The 22,715-nt window shown below is 26.7% G+C and overlaps 5 protein-coding genes across 5 annotated transcripts; 2 read left to right on the top strand and 3 right to left on the bottom strand.

Annotated features, from left to right (window-relative positions):
- The first annotated feature begins 48 nt into the window (after positions 1-48).
- LOC122858280 (MAPK/MAK/MRK overlapping kinase-like) lies at positions 49-2,729 on the top strand. Its single transcript, XM_044161073.1, has 10 exons — positions 49-206; positions 282-396; positions 465-554; positions 620-700; positions 761-881; positions 991-1,274; positions 1,359-1,532; positions 1,598-1,721; positions 1,786-2,186; positions 2,255-2,729. The coding sequence occupies exons 1-10, from the start codon at positions 185-187 to the stop codon at positions 2,511-2,513; spliced, it is 1,671 nt and encodes a 556-aa protein (XP_044017008.1). The 5' UTR covers positions 49-184; the 3' UTR covers positions 2,514-2,729.
- LOC122858275 lies at positions 2,576-8,094 on the bottom strand. The gene is made up of 3 exons (XM_044161058.1): positions 7,922-8,094; positions 2,910-7,688; positions 2,576-2,833 (listed from the first exon to the last, which is right to left on the bottom strand). The coding sequence occupies exons 2-3, from the start codon at positions 7,661-7,663 to the stop codon at positions 2,764-2,766; spliced, it is 4,824 nt and encodes a 1,607-aa protein (XP_044016993.1). The 5' UTR covers positions 7,664-7,688; positions 7,922-8,094; the 3' UTR covers positions 2,576-2,763.
- A 651-nt stretch (positions 8,095-8,745) lies between these two features.
- On the bottom strand, positions 8,746-11,854 carry LOC122858278 (probable ATP-dependent RNA helicase DDX10). Its single transcript, XM_044161071.1, has 5 exons — positions 11,723-11,854; positions 11,327-11,442; positions 11,056-11,244; positions 8,994-10,978; positions 8,746-8,918 (listed from the first exon to the last, which is right to left on the bottom strand). The coding sequence occupies exons 2-5, from the start codon at positions 11,426-11,428 to the stop codon at positions 8,804-8,806; spliced, it is 2,391 nt and encodes a 796-aa protein (XP_044017006.1). The 5' UTR covers positions 11,429-11,442; positions 11,723-11,854; the 3' UTR covers positions 8,746-8,803.
- Positions 11,855-12,143: 289 nt separating this feature from the next.
- Positions 12,144-13,709, top strand: LOC122858287 (developmentally-regulated GTP-binding protein 2). The gene is made up of 5 exons (XM_044161079.1): positions 12,144-12,215; positions 12,317-12,627; positions 12,718-13,148; positions 13,218-13,419; positions 13,507-13,709. Exons 1-5 carry the CDS (start codon positions 12,152-12,154, stop codon positions 13,591-13,593), a joined length of 1,095 nt encoding a protein of 364 aa, XP_044017014.1. The 5' UTR covers positions 12,144-12,151; the 3' UTR covers positions 13,594-13,709.
- Positions 13,710-15,337: 1,628 nt separating this feature from the next.
- Positions 15,338-22,702, bottom strand: LOC122858274 (SR-related and CTD-associated factor 4). The gene is made up of 5 exons (XM_044161057.1): positions 22,482-22,702; positions 21,907-22,035; positions 19,700-21,824; positions 18,095-19,618; positions 15,338-17,999 (listed from the first exon to the last, which is right to left on the bottom strand). The coding sequence occupies exons 1-5, from the start codon at positions 22,509-22,511 to the stop codon at positions 16,819-16,821; spliced, it is 4,989 nt and encodes a 1,662-aa protein (XP_044016992.1). The 5' UTR covers positions 22,512-22,702; the 3' UTR covers positions 15,338-16,818.
- Positions 22,703-22,715: the final 13 nt, after the last annotated feature.

The following is a 22,715-nucleotide window of genomic DNA, read 5'->3' as shown; positions in this document are numbered from 1 at the left end:
ATAAGTGAAGTTAATTATAAATTAAAAGAAATAAAAATATTAAAAAACAATCGAAGACGATTTCACGTCCGACAAGCAAAAATGGTCGTTAACGAATTTACAAGTGTCAAAAGACATTTTTACAAGTATTTACATATTTAAATCTAATTTTTTTTTTTTCAATTAATATTCAAAAATAAAAATCATGTCAATTACATTTTTAAAAAGTACAGTTAATAAATTTTAAATTTTATAATTTATTATATTTATTTTAATTATATTTTCATGATGATTTTTTGTAGAATATCGTGTTATTGAAAAAATTGGCGAGGGTACATTTTCCGAGGTGCTAAAATGTCAAAATAAAACAACCGGAGTTTTCTATGCTGGAAAAAAATTAAAAAGAGTTTATGAATCGTAAGAAATTAATCATTTTATTTTATATATTTTTCGTCAAATAAATTATATGTATCTTATTTTTTTAGCATTAATGAAATCACTGATAGTCCAGAGGTGATTGCAATGAAAAAAATAAGTCGTCATCCAAATATTCTTTACATGATTGAGTACCATCAGTGAGTTAATTAAAAATGCCAAAAAAAAAATATACAAAATAATGATCTATATTTATTTTTATCAGTGATCCATTACCAGGAAAATTAACTTTAATATTCGAGCTGATGGAAATGAGTTTGTATGATTTAATAAGAAACAGAAAAGGGTATTAAAAAAAAAACAATAATTAAAAATTATAAAATAATAAAATTGTAAGTAATTTTAGATTGAAAATAACAGAGCAACGAGTTAGACTGTACATTTATCAACTCTTGAAAGGTCTGGATCATTTACACAAGCATGGTATTTTTCATCGCGACATAAAGCCTGAAAATATATTAGTAAAGGTACACCAAAAAGTTAACCAACCCTATAATTATTATTATTTATTAAAGAAAAAAAAAAACATTTTAAATTGGTTTTAATTTTATAAAATAGTTTGATGTAAATATTTAGGGTGTTGTAGTTAAACTTGCTGATCTTGGATCGGTAAGAGGAATTTACAGTAGACCACCTTATACTGAATATATATCAACAAGATGGTACAGATCACCAGAGTGTCTATTAACAACTGGCTATTATGGACCAAAAATGGACATATGGGCATTGGGTTGTGTTTATTATGAACTTCTTGAATTGAAACCTTTATTTCCTGGGACTGATGAGATTGATCAAATATTTAAAATTCATAATGTACTTGGTTCACCTCATCCACGACTTATTACAAGACTTAGACGACAGTAAATTATTTTTACATTTAAACATACCTATATTTTTTAATAACAATTGATTGATTTATTTATGTAATTTTTATTATTACATAGATCAAGAAACTTTGAATGTGCATTTCCAATTAAATCTGGTTGTGGTATAGCAAGTCTTGTTTCAACACTCAGTGATTATGGAAAAGATTTGATGAAACTTATGCTCACTTATGATCCTGATAACAGGTGTAGTGCCAAGAGACTTTTGGAACATCGTAGCTTTTATGAATTGAGGTAATTTTAATTTATAAAAATATGATTTTGTTGTTAATTGTTGATTGAAATTTTTTATTCAACAGAGAAAATGATTTGGAAAGAATGCAAATAAATTCACGACAAACAAATCCAACACCAGAAGCATCTCAATGGCGAAATCCAGTTCTTTTGAGTTATATGACATCGGAAAAACGTCGTGGATCTAGAGTATGAATTTTTAATTTTAAAATAAATTAATGTTTGTAAATTATTTTTTTTTCAATCGTTGTAGTCTTTGAGTACAAGAAAACCAAAACATAATGATGATGATGTATTAAAAGTTCCAAAGATTGTTGAATCAACACCAAATGCAAGAGCAAAATTAAATTCTTCAAGTATTAAAATAAATGACAATAGAAATGTTGATAAATCATGGCGTAGAAATTCGTACTCAATGAAAAATGATAGACTTGGTGAATCACCAAGATCAATGTGTAATTTTAATACAAAATTGCCAGTTATTAAATACAACAGCTTGAATAAAAATTCAGATATAACTACAGCTATGAATAAACGAGGAATATCTAAAAAAATGTCAGAACCATATTTATCACAATTTAGTTTACGAGAAAAAAATAATTTTTATCCTAATTTTATGACTAAAAAAATATCTGAAGCTTCATCAAAATACTCGTAAGTGTTTTAAAGTTTATTGCAAATTTATCGAAAATGAAAGTAATTTAATATATTTCTAAACTTAGATTTCTTCCTGAATTAATTAACAAACCAAGACGACCAGTACCAAGTGCTCCATTAACTTCATCCTCATTTCAACAAATAAATAATACAAATGAGACAAAAAAAAAAACAAAACTATCGACAATTAATGAAACTAAAAGATCAATAATTCATAGAGCATCACCAAATTTATCAAGTCCAGCTAAAAAAATTCCAAAGCATGAAAGTCTTTCAAGTTTTTCCAGCAAAAAATTATCAATTTTTTCATCAAAAAGAATCTAATTAAATAAATTAATAATTCAATGAAAAACAAAATTAAAATTGGGTAATTAAAAAAAGAAAATTAATAATAATTATTAACATTTTATATTTATTAAAAAAAAGTTGGAAAAATTGAAAAAAATAATTTACTGTTAACAGTGCATAAGCAATATATGAATTTAAACAAAAAAGAAAAGGTAATATATATTTTTTTTATTTTAATCATACAAGCTAACTTAAAAATAATTTATTTATTCTATTGTTGTTTTTATCATTTAATTTGATACTGTTTTTTACGTCGAAGAGTAATGTTTAGACATCCTGGATTATCCTCAACGAATCTACAATAAAAATAAAATAAAAATAAGTATTTTTTTTCGATAGAAATAAAATAGTAAAAAAAATAATAAAACATACTTAATGGATCTTTTGGTGAGATGTTTAATTACAGCTGGTTTAAGTTTACCACCACCATTACTTCTAGCACCCCAACCAGTGACTAATGAAAGTGTTGTCAATCGATTCTCACTTTTATTTAATTTATCAATATGAAAATCGACAAATTCATCAACAGCATTAAGTGCATCAACAACACTTAAATAATGTAAATCTAATAAATCATCAGTACCTTTATCATTTATAATATCAGTATCATTATTTCGCATTTGTAATGTTGCTAAATTTGAATAATATTCAGCAACTTCTGGCAAACCTTTGTGATACATTTCTTGTGCTTTATTAATATTTTGTAATCTCAATGATAATTTACGTTCAGCAAGTTTTCTTGATGTTCTTGCAGCAGTAGTTAACACTGCCTTATAACTCATTGGTTCTTTAGTACATTTTGGATAAACAATATTTGGTATTTTAGTTTCTTTTTTAACTCTATCCATTAAATTTTTTTGTTTATTAATATAACATGGTAATATTTTTTTACCAGTATTTAATTCAATTGATTTAAATGCTTCATGATAATCGCCATTATGTACATCAAGTATTGCACTAAATGTAGATGAATCAATATCAGGATGTGAATCTTGTAATATTTGTTTTGATAAACGTAATATCATTTCATCATTTGATTCTCTTTTACTAATTGATTTTCTTTCATTTTCAACACTTGCTAATGCTATTTCCATGTCTATTATTTCATCAATATTTGGTGTATTTTTTTCATTTATTATTTCAATATTTTCTTGACGCTCTAAATTTTCAGCATATACAGCATCTTTTGTTATCATTTCATCTAATAAATTTTGACGTGAATTTAATTGTTGACACATACTTTCAATCCATAATGCATATAATGTTTCACCCATTGATTTTGTTATTTGTACAACTGGTAAAAATCCATCTGTTTGATGAAAATCAGCATCACCAAATTTTTTTTCAAGTGCATGAATAAAATCAAAACCAAGATTAAGTTCCATTGTTTCTTCAAGGTCATTTGTTGGTGTTGTTACATCTTTTGGTAATATTTCTGGTGATGATGTATCTGTATCTGATGTTGGACTACTTTTTGTATCAATAAGTACATCTAGTGATGCTGAACGTGATGTTAAACTTGATGTTTCTTCAGTATGTTCATCGTCATTATTAACATCAACATTATTATCATGTTCTTCTGGCATAGTAGTTGCTGGTGAATCTGATGTTGATGAATTTTTAGTTGACGATGATGTTTTTTCAAATGGTATATATTCTGGCACACCTTCAAGTAATAATTCAACAGCCCAATCAAAATTTTTATCAACTTTTTCATATATCTCATGTAAATAAACATTTGGTATATGAGGAAATAATTCAATCAATTCAGGTAGTCTATTTATTTTTTCATCATCATTATCATCATCATTTTCAGAATTTATTTCACCAGTCATTGAGCTTTTATCAAACATTAATTTTGAAGGTGAACGTTTCGGTTGTTGTTGTGGAGATGGTACATCATTTATTTGACGACTAAAAGCATTTAATACATGATAGCCTGATTCAGATGTACCACCAACATATGCTACGTTAAAATCATAATACGTTGTATTTGTTTCAACATCATTTTTCATAACAACAACCTTGTCAATTACTTCGTCATGAATTGGCTTCAAAGTATCAATATCATCAATTGGAAATGGTGATTCTGTCCATGTTATTCTGTTAATATTATCACTGTCATCTGGCTCTTTACCATCTTCACAAATAAATACATGTTTTTTAGGTGTTTTAAATTTATTATTATCAATAATATTGTCATTTTTTTCATCAATTATTTGAGAATTATTATCACTAATTGATTTTATATCATCTGATTCAAAATGATCCTCTTTCAATACAACACACTCCAACGATGCCAAGTTTGAATCATCATTTTCAGCTTTAATTTTTTTAACATCATCATCAGTACTATCCATTGCAGCTCGTATTTCTGCAACTGGTATATTTATTAACTCTGAATTATAAGTAAATATTGCCTCATTAAATATTTCTATTATTTGTTTTTTAACATCATCAGTAATTGCAGAATTAAAATCAATTTTTTTAGCTTCAATTAAATTATTAATTTGTTGTTCAATAAGTTCTTCAATTTTTTTAGTATTACTTTGTTGTGGTATTGATTTTTTTATTAATTTTAAATATGAATCAAGTGTTAATACATCACCAGATGATTCTTCTATTTCAAGAAATATATCACTATCCAATAATTTACTATCAGTAGCATCAAGAATTAATTCTGAATATTTATCTTTACATGCCAATTCAGATATATTTTCATCATAATCATCATCTTTTTCTACTTTTATTGATGCAACACCAGTTTCATCATCAGATTTATCAATTATCTCAATGTTTTCTTCATTCAATTCAATATTATCAATTGGATTTTGTTGATCATTTAAATTATCAACAGCATCTAATGTATCTTCAATTTTTTCATCTGATATTTTATTTTCAATATTATCAATAATTTCAGTAATAACAACACTCGATGTATTTGGTACAATTGGAACTTTATCTAGACCCTGAGTTTTATTGTAACCTTCAGCAAGTTCTTTTAAAAATTCATTAATAGCATGTTGCATTGGTTGATTTTTATTATCAACTACTTTTAATGTAGATTCTTCATCAACCATATCATTATTTTTTTTAATAAATTCACAATCTTGTTTTTTCATTTCTGATGGACTCACTGGTGATTGTATTTTATTTCCACAGCTATGAATTTCTTCACCGTCTTTCATTAATGTAAAATCCCAACATTTTGATAATAATATATTATCTTTGTCATCACTATGACTAACCTCATCATCATCATTATCATTATTATCATCTATAATTTTATCGTCAATTGTTTCATTATTTGGACTAGTATCTATTTGTGGTACCAAGCTTGTTTTTCTTTCAGAGCCAATAGCACCAAGTAATAAAAAATGATGATCATCAAGTGTTGATTCAATACTTTTTTTTTCTGAATCTTCAACACTTGATTGTGATTCTTTACGATCACGTAGTTCTTTTAAATAATCAATATATGTATTATTTTCTTCATTAATAACACTTGAATTATTATTATCAAGTATATAATTTAATTCTTCTTGTTCAAGTGTACCAGATAAATTTTCAAGTGCTATTATATCCTCAGCAGATAGTACGTCAATTTCATTAATAACTGGTGGTGATAATTTTAAATTTGGTGAATTATCATCTGGATATTTAAGACCAAAATAATCACATAATTTTTGGCCAGTTAAACCATGCTCATAACGATTCATCATAGTACGTATTTTTTCTTTGGGAACATTATGATTATTTTTTCTACTTAATTCATTAACATTTTGTGACCATGGTGTATCAATATCAATTATTTCAATAATATAACCACGTTGTACAGCCATTGTTGCATATGGACGCATTTCCCATGCTTGTAAATTTGTATTATCAATAATAATTGGTGTTATATCATGTTTCAATGCATCAAGTACTTTTTTTTGTGTTGTTGCATGTGCATCAGCTATTTTTGATGAATCATATTTCCATGTACCATTTGTTGTTATAAAATAATCATCAGCTGAATATATATATTTTGATGAATCACCACCAATTGTTGATTCAATTATACTTTTTGATAATGTTGTTTTACCACTACCTGGTAAACCACGTACTAATATCAATACTTTATTATTATTATTTATTAATTTTTTAATTTTTTCAATTGTTGATTGATATAGACTTATTTTTGGTGTATGTGGTGGTGATTTTGTTAATTTTAATTGTGTTAATTTTTGATTAATATTTGATTGTGTTGTTGTTGATGTTGTTGATGATAAAAATTGTGATGAATTTATTTTTATTGTTGATGGTATATTTATTGTATTTATTTCTTCTTCAATAACAACATCAGCATCATCATCATCAGAGCTTGTGTCACTGTTACCCAGTGTTTTATAATGTACTTTTAAACCACATAAAGAATCATTATTTATTTTTGTTGTTGTTGTTATTGTTGTATCATTATTATTATCATCATTTTCATGTTGTTGTTCTGTTGATTGTCCTTGATAATTTTCACGTCTCCATGTATTTTGTGTACTTGGTGATGTTCTTGGATTATTATGTTCCCATGATCTTTCATTATCTGTATTACCAACTGTAATATCATTTTTTAATGGGCTATGATGAGTCATACTTGATGATGACTCTAACTTAGATATACTTCCACGAAATGAACCCATACGTGATTTTGTCGGTATATTTTTTTTTATTTTTTCAAATTTTTTTAACTCCTCCTGCTGTTTTTTTAATGCTTGTTTTGTCATTTTAGATAAATCATTAATATCATTATTATTATTATGACAATCATTATTTTTTTTTGTTATTTTTTTATCTGTTATGATTGTTGTTGGTGATTTTGTTTTTTTATTTTCAACAATTTCAACAGTTGATGATATATTAATAAGTGCATCAATACATGCTTGATGTTCCCAATTACAACTACTTGCAACAGATACAATAACATCATCTTCAACAGCACTTTGAAACATTTCTTTTAAATTTTTAAGAATATTTTGTTGATGTTCTTTAATATTATTTTTTTTATTTCCATTATTACCACGTCCTTTTGATGAACCTTTGCTATGTGATGGAGATGCCATCAATGGCCATGGATCATTCGGTGCCATTATTTAAAAAAAGCAATCCAATATCCTGTAAGACGCAATTAAACAAATTAATTTACTATAAATATTTACCCTACATATACTTGCAACAATATTCTTATCATATATATATTTATTGACATAAGTGTTTGAGAAATGGTAAACGAGTTTTTGTTTTTTTTTCTTTTTATTTGTTGTTTTTTTTTTTTTTTTTTTTTTTTTATAAAATAATATATGAAAGTGAAAGTAATAAGTAATAATTAAATTTGTTTCATCACTCACCTTTTATTGGATAATGATTATGTCAACAGGATCCAAAAGTTAAACACTGTAATAAATTATATTTCAGTTTTTTACTTTAATTTTTCTTTGTTAAAAAATTTTTCTATTTTTTAACTTAGTCTGACACTGACTCACACTGACTTTGCTTGCCAAAATACCAATTGATAATGAAAAAATAAAAAATTTTGTGGCAATGAATACGTGGTCACACTAGAGTGGTGTGTGGCGTGTGTACGCAGCAAGTGTTTTTTTTTTAAATTGGCGGCAATTTTAAGTTTTATTAATAGTCGATAAAGCGGATTAAATAATTCAAAATATTATAAGCTATTATTTATTATTAATAATTGAATGAATAAGTAAAACATTAGATGAATTTGTTTATATTTATAAAATATAGTTTTTTATTTAAAAAGAAAATTAATAACTTAAATATTGTTAATATTTAAAATAGCTGTTTTGCGCGGGAATTTTCAAACGAAAAATGTCATCAAATTTTTTTTATAAAAAAAATAATAAAAAATAGCATAAACTATAAATTATAAGGGAATAAGGATCATTATAGATCATTTGAAAAATAAGAACGTATTGTTGAATGCAGACTTCTCCGGATTTTCTCTGGATTTTTCTCGAATTGAGAAGTTTTTCCGGGTTTTTTTTGGAAAAAAAATTTATTTAATTTTCCTCTGTAGTGATTATATGATGAATAATTTTTGGTTTTATTTTTTTGTAAAATAAAAAATAACTCAGTAATTACTATAGAAAAAAACTATTATAATATTTAAATTATAATATAGATAAAAAAATAATAATCCAGGCACGCGTTATTTAATAAATTTTATATAATTTACAAATTTTATTATCATAAAATTATAAATATTTTTTCTAATTATTTAAAAATTGAAGAGCAAGTTCTTCTGCAGCAATAATATCATCAATTTTCTGTTTTTTCTGTTTTATCTTGTTGTCTTTTTTTGTGACAAGTTTCCTCTTTGGTGGTCTGTTAAAATAAATATATAAATAAATTAGGATTTTTCAGTGAATATAAATAATATTTAAATAATTTAAAATTTACCTATGAACTTGTTCAATCTCTTCATCATCAGAACCATCAGCTTCTTCATCAGAATCTTTTTTGGGACCATAAATCTTGTCAGGATCAGGCAACCAAGATAAATCGGGACCATCTGAATCATCTTCTTCACTTCCTGAAGCAAGTCTTGGATGATTTTCAGCAACAGCATTATCATCATTATCATCTTTCTCTTTATTTTTATCACCTCTTTTCTCAGCCTTGGCTTTTCTTTTTTCTTCAAGATGTTTAGCTCTAATTTTTTCTCTAAATCTTTTTTTATCAAATTTATCTTCCTCCATGAGAATTTGCTTGACTTGTTCAATATTTATTCCAGACTTTTCATCATCTTCTTCATCATATTTTCTTGCTAATTCAGATACTTTTTCTTTAGTTGGATCAATAATTGGTGCTCCTTCATCATCAAATGCTATTTTTTTATTTGGTTTAATTTTTTTCTTTAATATTTTTTTAGCAAGAGCTGGTTTTGTTAATGGTTTTTTTTTATTTTTAGATTCATTAACTGATAATTCTTTTATTATTTCTTTATCATCAACAATATCATTAATTTGTACATTACTTTTTTTAATAGTTAAAAATTCATCATCATCATCAATGTCATGATGATTAAAAAGTTCTTCACGACTTGGTTTATCTTTTTTAACTTGAATTTTCTTTTTTTTATTAATCATTCTTAAATCATCATCACTGTTGGATTCTTCATCATCTGATTTACGTGTTTTTAACATATTTTCATCTATCTCACCATCATCATTAGCATTATAATTTTTGTTGACTATTTTTTTAGCATTTTCTTTGTTAATAATAGTCATTTTTGGTGCAAAAAATAGACCAAGTGATTTAGCATATGCATCTGTATCCAATGCAGTAAAATCAAATATACTTTTATCTTTCATAAAGTAAACAGATTTCATGTAACAAGTAAATGCTCGTTGTGCTGTTTTTTTTATTTCATTATCTTTGGCAAGAAGTGACTCTAATTTTGTTTGTATTGTTGTATCTGAAACATGTTTAGCTGATATCATAGAGTTTTTTATTGGAATTTTAGCTTGTTTTAAACATTGAATCATTTTCTCTTCACTTGGTAATAATACAAGTAATGATATACCATCTTTTTCAAATCTAGCTGTTCTACCAACACGATGAATATATGTATTTGCATCCTCTGGACAATCCATCTGTACAACAATATCAACACATGGAAAATCTAAACCACGTGATGCAATATCAGTTGCCAATAAAGTACCATCTGGTTTACTACAAAATTCATTAAAAACTTGTAATCTTTTTGGTTGTTTGATTTTTCCATGTAGTGCTGCCAAATGTAAACTAGGACTAATTCGACGAAATGCATCATGAATAAATTTAACTTCTTTGCAAGTTGAAAAAAATATCATCAACTTCTTTTTACGATACTCTTTTATGAATGACCATAAAAATTTTATCTTTTCTTCAAGTTTACATACTGTATAAACTTGGTTTAAATTTTCAGGTGTTGCATATTTTGAATGTTCATGAACACCAATAAAAACTGGATTTTTTAAATTTAATCTTGCCAATTCTGCAACTGATTTTGTTTGTGTAGCTGAATATAATAATGTCTGTTTATGTTCTGGTAAATTTTCAATAATAGCATTCATTTGTTCTCGAAAACCCATATCAAGACAACGATCAGCTTCATCAAGTACAAGAATTTGCATTGATGTACAACTAAACAATGGATTTTTATCCATATGATCAAGTAATCTTCCTGGTGTACATATCATTATATTGCATTGATCAATTCTTTTTGATTCAAACTTCAAACCTTGACCACCAACTGTCAGAGCAGGTACCATTTCATGATATTTTCCAACAGAATTAAATATATTGTATATTTGAGTAGCTAATTCACGTGTTGGTGTTATTATTAAAGCACCAAGTCCATCTTCTCGTGACCATCTTTTGCAATAAAGAATTTCTAATACCTAATTTTTAAAATAAATACAAAATTAACATATGCAACATGTTGGCTTTAATTAAAATCAATACAAATAATACTTACAGGTATTAAAAATGCAAGAGTTTTACCACTTCCAGTTTTAGCTGATGCCAAAATATCATTACCAGCTAATGCATGAGCAATACCATCCTTTTGTATATCAGTTGGTTTAATATATCGGCCCCTCAAGCCTTTTCTAGTTTTTGATGACAATGGTATATCATTGAATGTCTTGATTGTTGATACATCAATCTGTGTTAATGAAAATTATTTTGAGAAATATGATTATATATATTTCTATGGATTTTAATTTACTATTTTTTATTTTACTTACATTTTTGTATTTCGATTGAAGCTCAGCAATCTCTTGTTTTTCAGGTATAATTTTTTTCTTTGGACGATATAATCGTACTTTTTTTCTATTTGATTTAGTCATGTTTTTATGCAGATCTGTAAAAAATAAAAAATAGTCAACATGCATTAAAATTGATAGGTTATAAACACATGTAAGAAAAAATTTATACAAAAAAAATAAAAGGTTTTATATAAATTAACAATGTATTATTATTATTATTGTTATTATTAATTAATTATTTATTTATTATTATTATGTAGTTTTAATATTTAAGTATAAAAATGAATTTAAAAAAATATTATTTCGACAAACTTGAATCGAAATGAAATAATAATGATTAATAAATAAAACTTTGGAAATTTTTTTTTAACTTACATTTTACTCTATTTTATTGGCAATGTTATTAACAATTTTTAGAGTAATAATAAGACACTTTTTTAGACATTTAATTTATTTATTGTTATTTATTTGAGCTTTAAAAAACACGTGTAAACATTAATATAGAAAAAAAACATGGGAGAAAAAAAACCGCTGTATTATTGGTTTTGTTTTTTGACAAAGTGTGACAGCACTTGTCAATACCTATTTATTTATAGACTGCCATGACAGTTTTTTTTATTATTATTGAAATTGTGTGAATTATTTTTTTTTATATGTAATTATTGTTATTGTTATTATAAATATATAATCATCAAACACACTTGACATTTATTCAATTTCCAGATTTATTCAACACGATTTTGTTAATTTACTTGACAAGCAAATAATAAATAATAATAAAATTATCAAAATAAAAAATACAAGATGGGTATACTGGAAAAAATATCAGAAATTGAAAAAGAAATTGCAAGAACACAAAAAAATAAAGGTAATAATTATTAAGGTTATTTTAATATTACTTGTAATTAAATTATAAAATTAATGTTATTAATAAATTTATAATAATATTGATTAATTTTTTTTATTTAGCAACTGAGTATCATTTGGGTTTGTTGAAAGCAAAATTGGCAAAATACAGATCACAATTATTGGAACCGACAAAAAAAGCTGGTGAAAAAGGTGAAGGTTTTGATGTATTAAAATCTGGTGATGCTCGTGTTGCACTTATTGGTTTTCCATCAGTTGGAAAATCAACATTATTGAGTACTTTAACACAAACAGCATCAGAAGCAGCTTCATATGAATTTACAACATTGACATGTATTCCCGGTGTTATTGAATATAAAGGTGCAAATATACAACTTCTTGATTTACCTGGTATCATTGAAGGAGCTGCACAGGTTAATAATACAAAAAAAAAAAAATTCATTTGTTTATTGAACAATGACAATTGTTGTTTAATTATTTTGTATTTTATTATGTAAATTTAGGGTAAAGGTAGAGGTAGACAGGTTATTGCTGTTGCTAGAACAGCTGATTTGGTATTGATGATGTTGGATGCAACAAAACAAGATGTACAAAGACATTTATTGGAAAAAGAATTGGAATCAGTTGGTATTAGATTAAACAAAAGAAAACCAAATATTTATTTTAAAATAAAAAAAGGTGGTGGTTTGTCATTTAATTCAACTTGTCCATTAACAAAATGTGATGAAAAGCTTGTACAAATGATACTTCATGAATATAAAATATTTAATGCTGAAGTATTATTTAGAGAAGATTGTACTGCTGATGAATTAATTGATGTTATTAATAATAATCGTGTTTATTTACCTTGTTTATATGCCTACAATAAAATTGATCAAATATCAATTGAAGAAGTTGATAGAATTGCAAGACAACCAAATACAGTTGTAGTTAGGTAATTTGATGAATCATTATTTCTATAAAAAAATATATATATTAATTGTTTTTTAAAAACTATTTACAGTTGTAATATGAAGTTAAATCTTGACTTTTTATTGGAAACTATTTGGGAATATCTTTCACTTATCAGAGTATACACTAAAAAACCTGGTGCACCACCAGATTTTGATGATGGTTTAATTTTAAGAAAAGGAGTTACTGTTGAACATGTTTGTCATGCTGTTCATCGTACTCTTGTTGCACAATTTAAATATGCACTTGTTTGGGTAATTAATTTTATTAATTATTAATTTTATTATTTACACTGTTGTTTTGACTTTTAACTTGACTATTTTTTTATCGATTTATTTTAGGGAACAAGTACTAAATATTCACCTCAAAGAGTTGGTATACAACATACAATGGCTGATGAAGATGTTATCCAGGTTGTTAAAAAGTAAAGAGCGTTAAAAAAAAAATCATGGCAAAAAGAAAAGTTGCATTTTATTTGATATTTAAATGTCGTCTAAACTATTTTTTTTTAAATTTAATAAACATTCAGTTACTACTTTATTTTTCATTGAGTTTCATGTGTTTAAACCTTTCCTTAACTTGTATTTTTTTCCTTTGGTATGATACACAAAATATTACTATGAATTTCATCAGTTTAATAGCTTTAATTGATAAATCATTTGGATGAATATTATCATGATTCAACGACATTTAAATACATTCCAATGAGAATGAGATTTCAATACTATTTCAATCATTTTTTGAGAGAACATTTAATCATGATAATTCTATGGTTTTTTAGTGTGTGCCTAACAAATCTGTTGAATTTTTTACATTGCTATTGTTCAGGATAATATCAAAGGTATCTTGTTAGTTCGTATGTCATCTGGGTCATTTGTATTTGAAGTAGCTGCCTTGCAATCAACCCTAAGGGCAATCTCATATCTTGATCATCAAAGAAAAATAAATTGTTACCTCTCCATCTATTATAAATCTAAAAAAAAAAAAACTTATGATTTAATTTTCAACAGCCCAAAAAAACCTCCTCATATTCAAATTTTTATATGAAAAATTCAGTTAAATTATTTTCATTACTTCGTAACAAATTATTTATTGTAAGTTTTATTTTCTTTTTGGGAAATTTAAAAAGTCCTCAATGTAAAATCAATTACATCATGACGAAAATAACAAATTAAATTTTCCAGATTAAAAACCTAAAAAAAAACCTACTTGTATATTTTTTCAACAATAATTAACTAGTTTTTAATATATTTATTCTCCTCAATTAAATGGTTACATTAACTTTGTGATTTATTTAATTTTTATTTTACTTAAATTCTCTTATAATTATGTTATAATAATGATAATAATAATAGTAGCATAAAAGTGCTGTTATTTGAACGAGTCGCGATATTATTTTATAAACATTTTACAATACATTTTAATTTTAAATATCTAGCAACACTCGAAACCTTTAAATGTCTCCAATAAAGACAACAAAAAAAATATGAATTAAATATTTTAAACAAATAGCAAAATTTACTTTTTTTTTTTTTCATAATTTTAATTAGTTAATAATAAATTTTAAAAATATCCGAGTACCACGTCTACAAATTTCATCAACGTTTTAAAAAAAAAATTTTTTTTTTCTGTTTTTTAATTTTTTTTGTATTTATTGTTTAAAATTATTTTTTTGTATTTTAATTTTTTAGGAAAATTATATTTATATATATCATTTCCATGGGCGTTGGTTTTTTTTTTTTTGTGTTTTTTCGTTACATAAAAAAGACATACGAAGAAATTTTTTTTTTGAGCATTTGAGAAGTTTACACGAACACCACTCCTCTCAACTCAAAAAGAAATAAAAAAAAAATAATCGAAATAATTAACTCGTTCAAATTGGTTAACATTAAATTCTGAAACAAAGTAATTCCCGATATTATTAATTTTTTTATACATCTATAAAGTTTTCTGGTTTTTTTTTTTAAGCAAAATTTCAATTTGCTATTTTTTCTTCTTTTTTTACACAGTAATAATTTGTTGTTTTTGTTTTAAATTTCTTACATTGAAGAAATATTTTTCTTACATAGATATTTGTTGATTTTTTTTTTTGATAGTTTAATTTACAAAATTAAATTTATTTTGTCATTTTTGGAGTTTAATTTATAGCTGTTGGAGTGGTGCGGATGTGTGTTCTCATAAGCTCAATAAACGCATTATTTTCTTATTTTTTTTTTTAGTTTAAATTATAGTGAACAGTACCTTGCACTTGTCACTCTGTTTGAGTGCAAGCGCGAGTTTTCCAACGCTGCTGCAATGTGTGCAAATGATTGTTGTGAACACAGGAACAAATCTTGATTTTTAAAATTTTTAAATAATTTTGTTTTTGTGTTACTAATAAAATTAGCATCTTTTTTTTACTTTTTCAAGCTATTACTTATCTAATTACATAATTTTTTTTTTATTTTGAGCCTGGTATTAGCATTATTCATGCAAAGTTTGATTTTTTTTTTTTTCAAATTTAAATATCGTTGAAGGGATTAACTTTCATTGTAAAGAAAAATTAATTTTAAATAACAACGCCGTTAATAAATTTTACTGAAAAACAATATGTATAAAAAATTTATTGTTATTTCTTTGTTGTTTTTAGCTTTTTTTTTTAATTGAGCAACTATTTGCACAATATCAAATCACTATGTTTTTTTTTTCTCGCTAGAAAAATATAAAATTATTTACAATTCAATAAATTATTAATTATTAAGTTAATTTGTTGTTCGATCTCTTCTTTTCTTTTTTTTTGTATAATACAATATAGTAATCATTTTTTTTTATACATTTTCGATTGTAAGCTTAAAATATCGATACCAAAATAGAAAAAAAAACAAAATTAATTTATTGGTATTTATGAAAAAAAAAGCAGGCAATTTTTTAATTCATGAATAATTTGATTTGTTGTTTTTTGATATAAATTTTACGTCAGAGTTTAAAAAATTATTTCGATACAACTTTGAAAAAATTAAAAAAATGAAAAAAAAAAAAATAAATAAATAATTAATATAATTTACGTCCTGTGTTCACTATCACAGCAATTTATTTAGTCTGTTTTTTAAAAAGCAGCAATTATATTTTCTATTGAAAAAGATAATTTAATAATTTCGAAAGCTAATAAATATAATTTTTGTATTATTTGTTTCATTGAACAAAAAAAAAACAAAAGAAAAATTGCAATGAAATAGAAAAACTTAATTATAAATAAACAAAATAAATGAAATGGAAAGAAAAAAAATATATTAATTTACAAAGAGATAGATAGAAAAATAATCTAATAATTTTGAGACTCACTGGACTCACGTTTTTCGTTTTGTTTTTGTTTTGTTTTTTGTTTTTTTTCACCACTCCAAAAGGCCAGCGCACTTAAACTCCAAAACTTTGACAATTTAATATATTCACTTTTTACTGATGTTTTTAGTTTAAAAAACAATTTATGTTTTTAATCTTACTAATAATTTAATGTGAATCTAATGATGTCTCATATTTACACTGCGAATCATAATTTACAAATTAACATGGGGCTGAGAGATCAATTAAAGTCCCTCACTTTGGTCACTCTCAACAACCAGTAAATTAAAAAAAAATAATAATAAAATATTATTTTTATGATATATTTAAAGCTGTTACAATGTTTCATTTACTTCAGTAGTAATATTAGCAACACTTATTTGTTCACTCGATTCTTGAGATGCTGATAATTCTGTAGTTAATGATACTTCATCTTTACTGGGTGGTTGAACATCAAAATGATCACTAAAATTATCATTTGTTGTCGATACAACTGATTCATCATTATTTTCTTTAATAATAACATGATTATTATCTTCACATGACGTTAAATTATCATTTTTATTTGGTCTTTCAAGATCAAATTCATCACTTTTAATATTTATATTTTTACTTTCATCAAAATTTGATTTATCATTATTAAATTGTTCATCATTATTTTTAATTTCAATATTTTCATTTTTAAAATTTATTATTTCATTATTATCATCTTTATTTATTACTTGTTTAACATCTTTCTCTAAAGGCATATCATGATCATCATTATCATCATTATTATCATTATTTTCAGACAAATTTTCTCTCATTGATGGCACATGATTTACAGAATTTTTATCATCTTTTTGTTCATTTTTAACAGCTACATTATCATCTTTATTATCAGATAATTCTTTTTTATTTTTATCATTGTCATTATGATTACAAGAATCATTATTATCATCATCATTTTTATCAGTAATTGGTGTCCACATTTCTTCATCAATACCTTGTTCATTATTATCTGTTTTTACTTTTTCATTATTATCTTTATTATCCTGTTCAGATGTTGTATTATCATGATGATCATCATGTGACGGACTGGCATTGCCCCATCTTGATTTTCTATTTCTTGAATTTCTATCTCTATCACGATCACGATCTCTTTCTCTGTCTCTATCTTGATGTTTATTACCTTCACGACCATGACCTCCACCTTTAGTATTATCACGTGAATGATTATCACGTTGAATATCATCAGGATCAATGCCATTACCATCAACCCAAGGTATATTTTCTTGTCCTCTCCATGGACCATCACCACCCATTGGATGAGGACCACCAAATGGTCTCATATGACCAGCTGGAGGTCCACGTCCATCATCAAATGGTGAACGGAAAAATGCATCACCTTCACGTGGATCAAATGGTGGACCACTACCACGTGGACCAAATGGACGCATTCCTGGTGGTCGCATATTACCACGTGGACCTGGACCACCCATTCCACGTCCATGAAATAGTGGTAAAGCTGGTGGACCTATATAAAAACAAAAAAACAAAAATAAATATTTATTATTAATCAAAATTATATTTTATGATTTTTTGTTTAATTTCATTGAATCAACAACTTACCATGTCCTCTACCACCAATTGGTGTTCTTGAAAATGCATCTGGTACCATTGGACCTCTTGGTGGTCCTCCTCTATTACCCATCATAGCACCAAAACCTGGTGGACCAGTTTCCATGTGTCCAAAAAATTCTCTTCTTCTTGGATCAAAATCAGGATGATCAGGATGTAATCTTGGATCAAATCCATCATTCATTCTTGGATCAAAACCTTCTCTTTGTCGCATTTCAAATTCTAATCTTTCTGCTTCATAATCATCCATTGGATGTCTACGTATTTCTGGTCTATCAAAATCTTCTCTTGGATGTAAACGTAAATCAAAATCATCTGGTCTTGGTCCAGCTGGTCCAAGTCTATCAAATTCATCAGGAAATCTAGCACCAAGCATACGTGGATCTGTAAAATCATCAATTGGACCACGTCCACCAGCACCAACAACACTTCCACTACCACCACCACGTGAATTAAAACTACCACGATCACGTTCATTTCTTGAAAAATCACGTATATCTTGTGGTGGACGAAAATCTGGTCCACGAGATGGAAAATCACGTTCATTTGGTATTGGAAATTTAGGTAAATCCATTAATGATGGTGGACCACCATCAGGACGTCTTACATTTAATGGATCTTCAAATGGTACTGGTAATCTATTGTCATTTCTTTCAATACTACGATCACCACCACCACGTTCATGTATTCTATCCATACGATCTTCAATTGGTAATGTACCATCAGCTAATTGACGTAATCTCTCAGCCAAACTTAATTTATCTTTTTTAATATTAATATCTGGATCTGGTAATAAACCTGGTAATTGTGGTGGACCATCATGTGTTCTCATATCTCTATCTCCTCTACGATCATCATTTCTTCGTTCATCACGTTCACTTCTTCTACGATCTCTACCTCTACCACGTTCACGTCCACGTTCTCTAGTATTATCACTACGTTCTCTATCACCACGTTCACCACGATCTCTACGTTCACGTTCACGATCTCTTATATCACGTTCATTTTCTGACATTGAACCTTTTCCCATTGCCGCTAGTAATTGATCACTTAAATTTGGTTTATCTTTTGGTGGATTTATTGAATTTTGTGGCATTGCATCTTCCATTTCAACATCCATATCTTCAGATTGTTGTTGTTGTTGTTGCTGTTGTTGTTGAATTTGCATTTGCAATTGCATTGGTGGTGGTGGAAGACCAACACCAAATGTTTGACGAAGCATTGGAAGATTTGGAAGATTTGGAAGATCATTTGTTGGTGGTGGTGGTGGTACACCCATTGGTGGTACATTGTGTGGCATTCCAGTTGCATTTGTTTTATCTGATGGTGCAGCAGGTGCTGGCATTGGTATTTGTGCTAGTATTCCAACACCACTACCAAATGGTGAATTAACTGATTGATTAAGCATTGATTGCATCATTCCTGGTCCTAGTAAACTTTGCATACTTGGTGGTGGTACACCAATTGGAACATTGGGCATCAATCCCATTTGTAATCCCATTGGTCCAAGCATACCTATTGTCATTAATGTTATTAATAAATAATAATAATAATAATAATCACATTGTCAATTGAAAAATAATTAAAAATACTTACGTGGAACTCCAGCCATTGAAAAACCAGGTGGCATCATTGAAAGTTGTGCATTATTTGGTTGCATCAAGCCAGATGATGCTGTTGCTCTTATTGGTGGTGGTTGACTAGTGTCAATTAGTGTTTGTTGTGATGAAGATGATACTGGCATTATTGTGTCATTTAATGTTGTTAATGGAGTTGATCCAACAGATTGTGTATTGTCATTTGTTGTTGTTATTGTTGTTGTTGTTGTTCCTGTTGCTGATGATGATGATGAATGTTTTAATTTAACTAATGATGAATATTTATCAATTAATTTTGGTGGTATCGTGTCTTCATCAATCATACCACCTTCTTCCAATAATTCTAAATCACGTTCAGTAACATTATTTAATTTATTCCATGGTATATAACTAACTCCAAGTTCAACTTCCCAATAATCTTTCCATTCTTTACCCTTGACACCTTTACCAGGTGCCCATGCTAATGTTATTGCTTTACCTTGCATTTTATACATTTTAAGTTTAGTTAATGCTCTATATGCATCTTGTCTTCTATTCATACATATAAAAGCACAACCACGTGGTGATATTAAATCAATACTAACAATATCACCAAGTTCACCAAATGTATCTGATAATTCTTCTTGATGTACAAGTTTTGATAAATGTCCAACCCATAATGTTGTACTACAAACACTCATTTTTTCACGTACAATCATTGGTAAACCACGTTTTCTTCTTTCACGTTGTTTTTCTCTTTCTTCTTCACTTATTATTTTTTCTCTTTCACGACTATCATCTCTTTTTCTATCACGTGATCTTGATCTTTGTCGTCTTGATCTACTTCTTGATCTTGATTTTCTATCTCTATCTCTATCTCTTCTATGACGTGGTGATCTTGATCTACTGTGTCTTCTAAAACGTTCTGGTGATCTACTTTGTGATCTATATGAATCTAAATTAACAATTTCAACACTTGAACTATCTCTACGTGTTGATGATATTGCTATTGGATAATCATCTGAATCTTGTCGTTCATCAATTAATGGAGATTTTTGATTTATCATTTGTCTTAAACCACTTGATGATTGTGGTTGTGATACAAATGCTGGTGGATAACCAGGTGGTGGTTGACTCATATCTTGTTGCATCATACCAGCTGAATTATACATATTTATTGAATTTGTTTTAATAATATCTGATGGTTTTAATTCACATTCAGATGCAAATGGTAAATTTGATACTGTTTGTGCAAGATGTTTATCAAATTCATCTTCTTGTTGTTTCATTTGTTGTAATTTACGCATTTTTTCTTCCATTTCATGTTGTGTTGCTGATGCACTACCACCACCTTGTTGCATTGTATGTTGTAATGTTTGTAGTTGTCTTAATACTTCTGGATTTGCTAATAATAAACCCAATGATTCAAGATTACTACTTGTACTTGGATTATGTTGATTTGTTGATGATGATGTACCAGTTGCTGGTGAATTTGCAATAATAACATCATCATCTTCCTCTTCACCATAATCATAATCTAATAATTTTTTATCAAATTTAACAGAATTTTGTGCTTCATTTGATGCATCTTGTTTTTTTAATAATAATTGATGTAAATGTTGTAATTGATCTAAAAATGTTGCATCAACTTGATTTGAACCAACTTGTCCAAGTAATTTATTAGCATTTGCTGCTTCTAATTTTGTTTGTGCAAGCCATCCTGGATCAATTGTTTTTGTTGTAAATAATTTTTGTTCTTTATTTATATTTTTATTAATACCAGGTGATGATGTTTTTGATATTGCACCGAAACCAGATAAATTATTTCCTATATTTGTTGCTATTCCACCATTTGCATTAATAATTGCTTGTTCTTTATGAATTGGATGATTTGGATCAGCAAGATCAAACAATGGCTGTATTACTTCAGGTGGAAATACAGCATTTTTTTGCCATAAATTTAATACTCTTATTACTTTACTTTTATCTTCTGGAGGACATTTTAATAAATTTAAAAATGTTAATTGCATATTTTTAGCAAAACGTGGAGCAAATACATCTTTTTCAACTCCAAATTGATGTCTTGATTGTCGCACTATTGAATCAATAACATAAAGACCAGGAACTTTGTATTCTGGTTTACACTAAAATGACAAAAATTTCAATTAATATGACAATTATAATTAATATTTATTTTTTTTATACAATATTAATTAAAATACTTACTTTTTGGATAAATTTCTCGACACTTTGAACAACGTGTTTATAAAATTTAATTGCTTTTATTGCCCCTCTGGTGAGGGAGTTCATCTTGGCCTTTGATATTGGCGGCTTGACATCGTACAATGCCGATAGCTAAAATTAAAAATTAACAAAAATATTACATTATACTTCATCAATAATCAATATTCCAAATTAATAATTACATAATTCAATCAATTAAATTCATGTTTATAAAATTTACAGGAGTTAAAAACGAGTCATGGAGAAAAAGAAATGAAAAAAGAAAAAAAAAAAAATCATTCAAGCTGATAAAATTGGATGATGTCAACAAAATAATTGTTTACTTTGGAGAAAATTTAAAGCTAAAAAAAAAAAGAATTAAACAAAAAGTGTCATGACATTGTGATGATTAGCATTTTATTTACAATGTAGCATTTTTATTTATTTATTTTTTTGTGCTCTGATTAGGAAAAATGTATATCCTAACATGACCTCCAAAAAAAAAAAAAAACCTATATGTGTCTTGTGGTGTTGGTGTGAAACTTGGAAAATAATAAAAAAAAATTTCTACATCTTACCTCGGATGTAAATGCCTTAACAGCATCCATTTTTGATAAATATTATTATTCACAAATAAATGCGAATTTTAATACAAATATTATGAGTTATTTATTGTTTATAATTGGACCACTTTTATTACAATTTAACGACATTTTTTAGATACATATAGTCTATCACCAACGCACTAAAACTTTAACATTTCCCGTAAAAGCATTCCACCATGCTATTCAAGATGGCAGATGCATTTCCCC

Source organism: Aphidius gifuensis, linkage group LG5 (genome assembly GCF_014905175.1).
Source record: "Aphidius gifuensis isolate YNYX2018 linkage group LG5, ASM1490517v1, whole genome shotgun sequence".
Taxonomy (NCBI): domain Eukaryota; kingdom Metazoa; phylum Arthropoda; class Insecta; order Hymenoptera; family Braconidae; genus Aphidius; species Aphidius gifuensis.
Note: the sequence above shows the minus strand (reverse complement) of the source record. Positions and strands in the feature narration are given on the sequence as shown.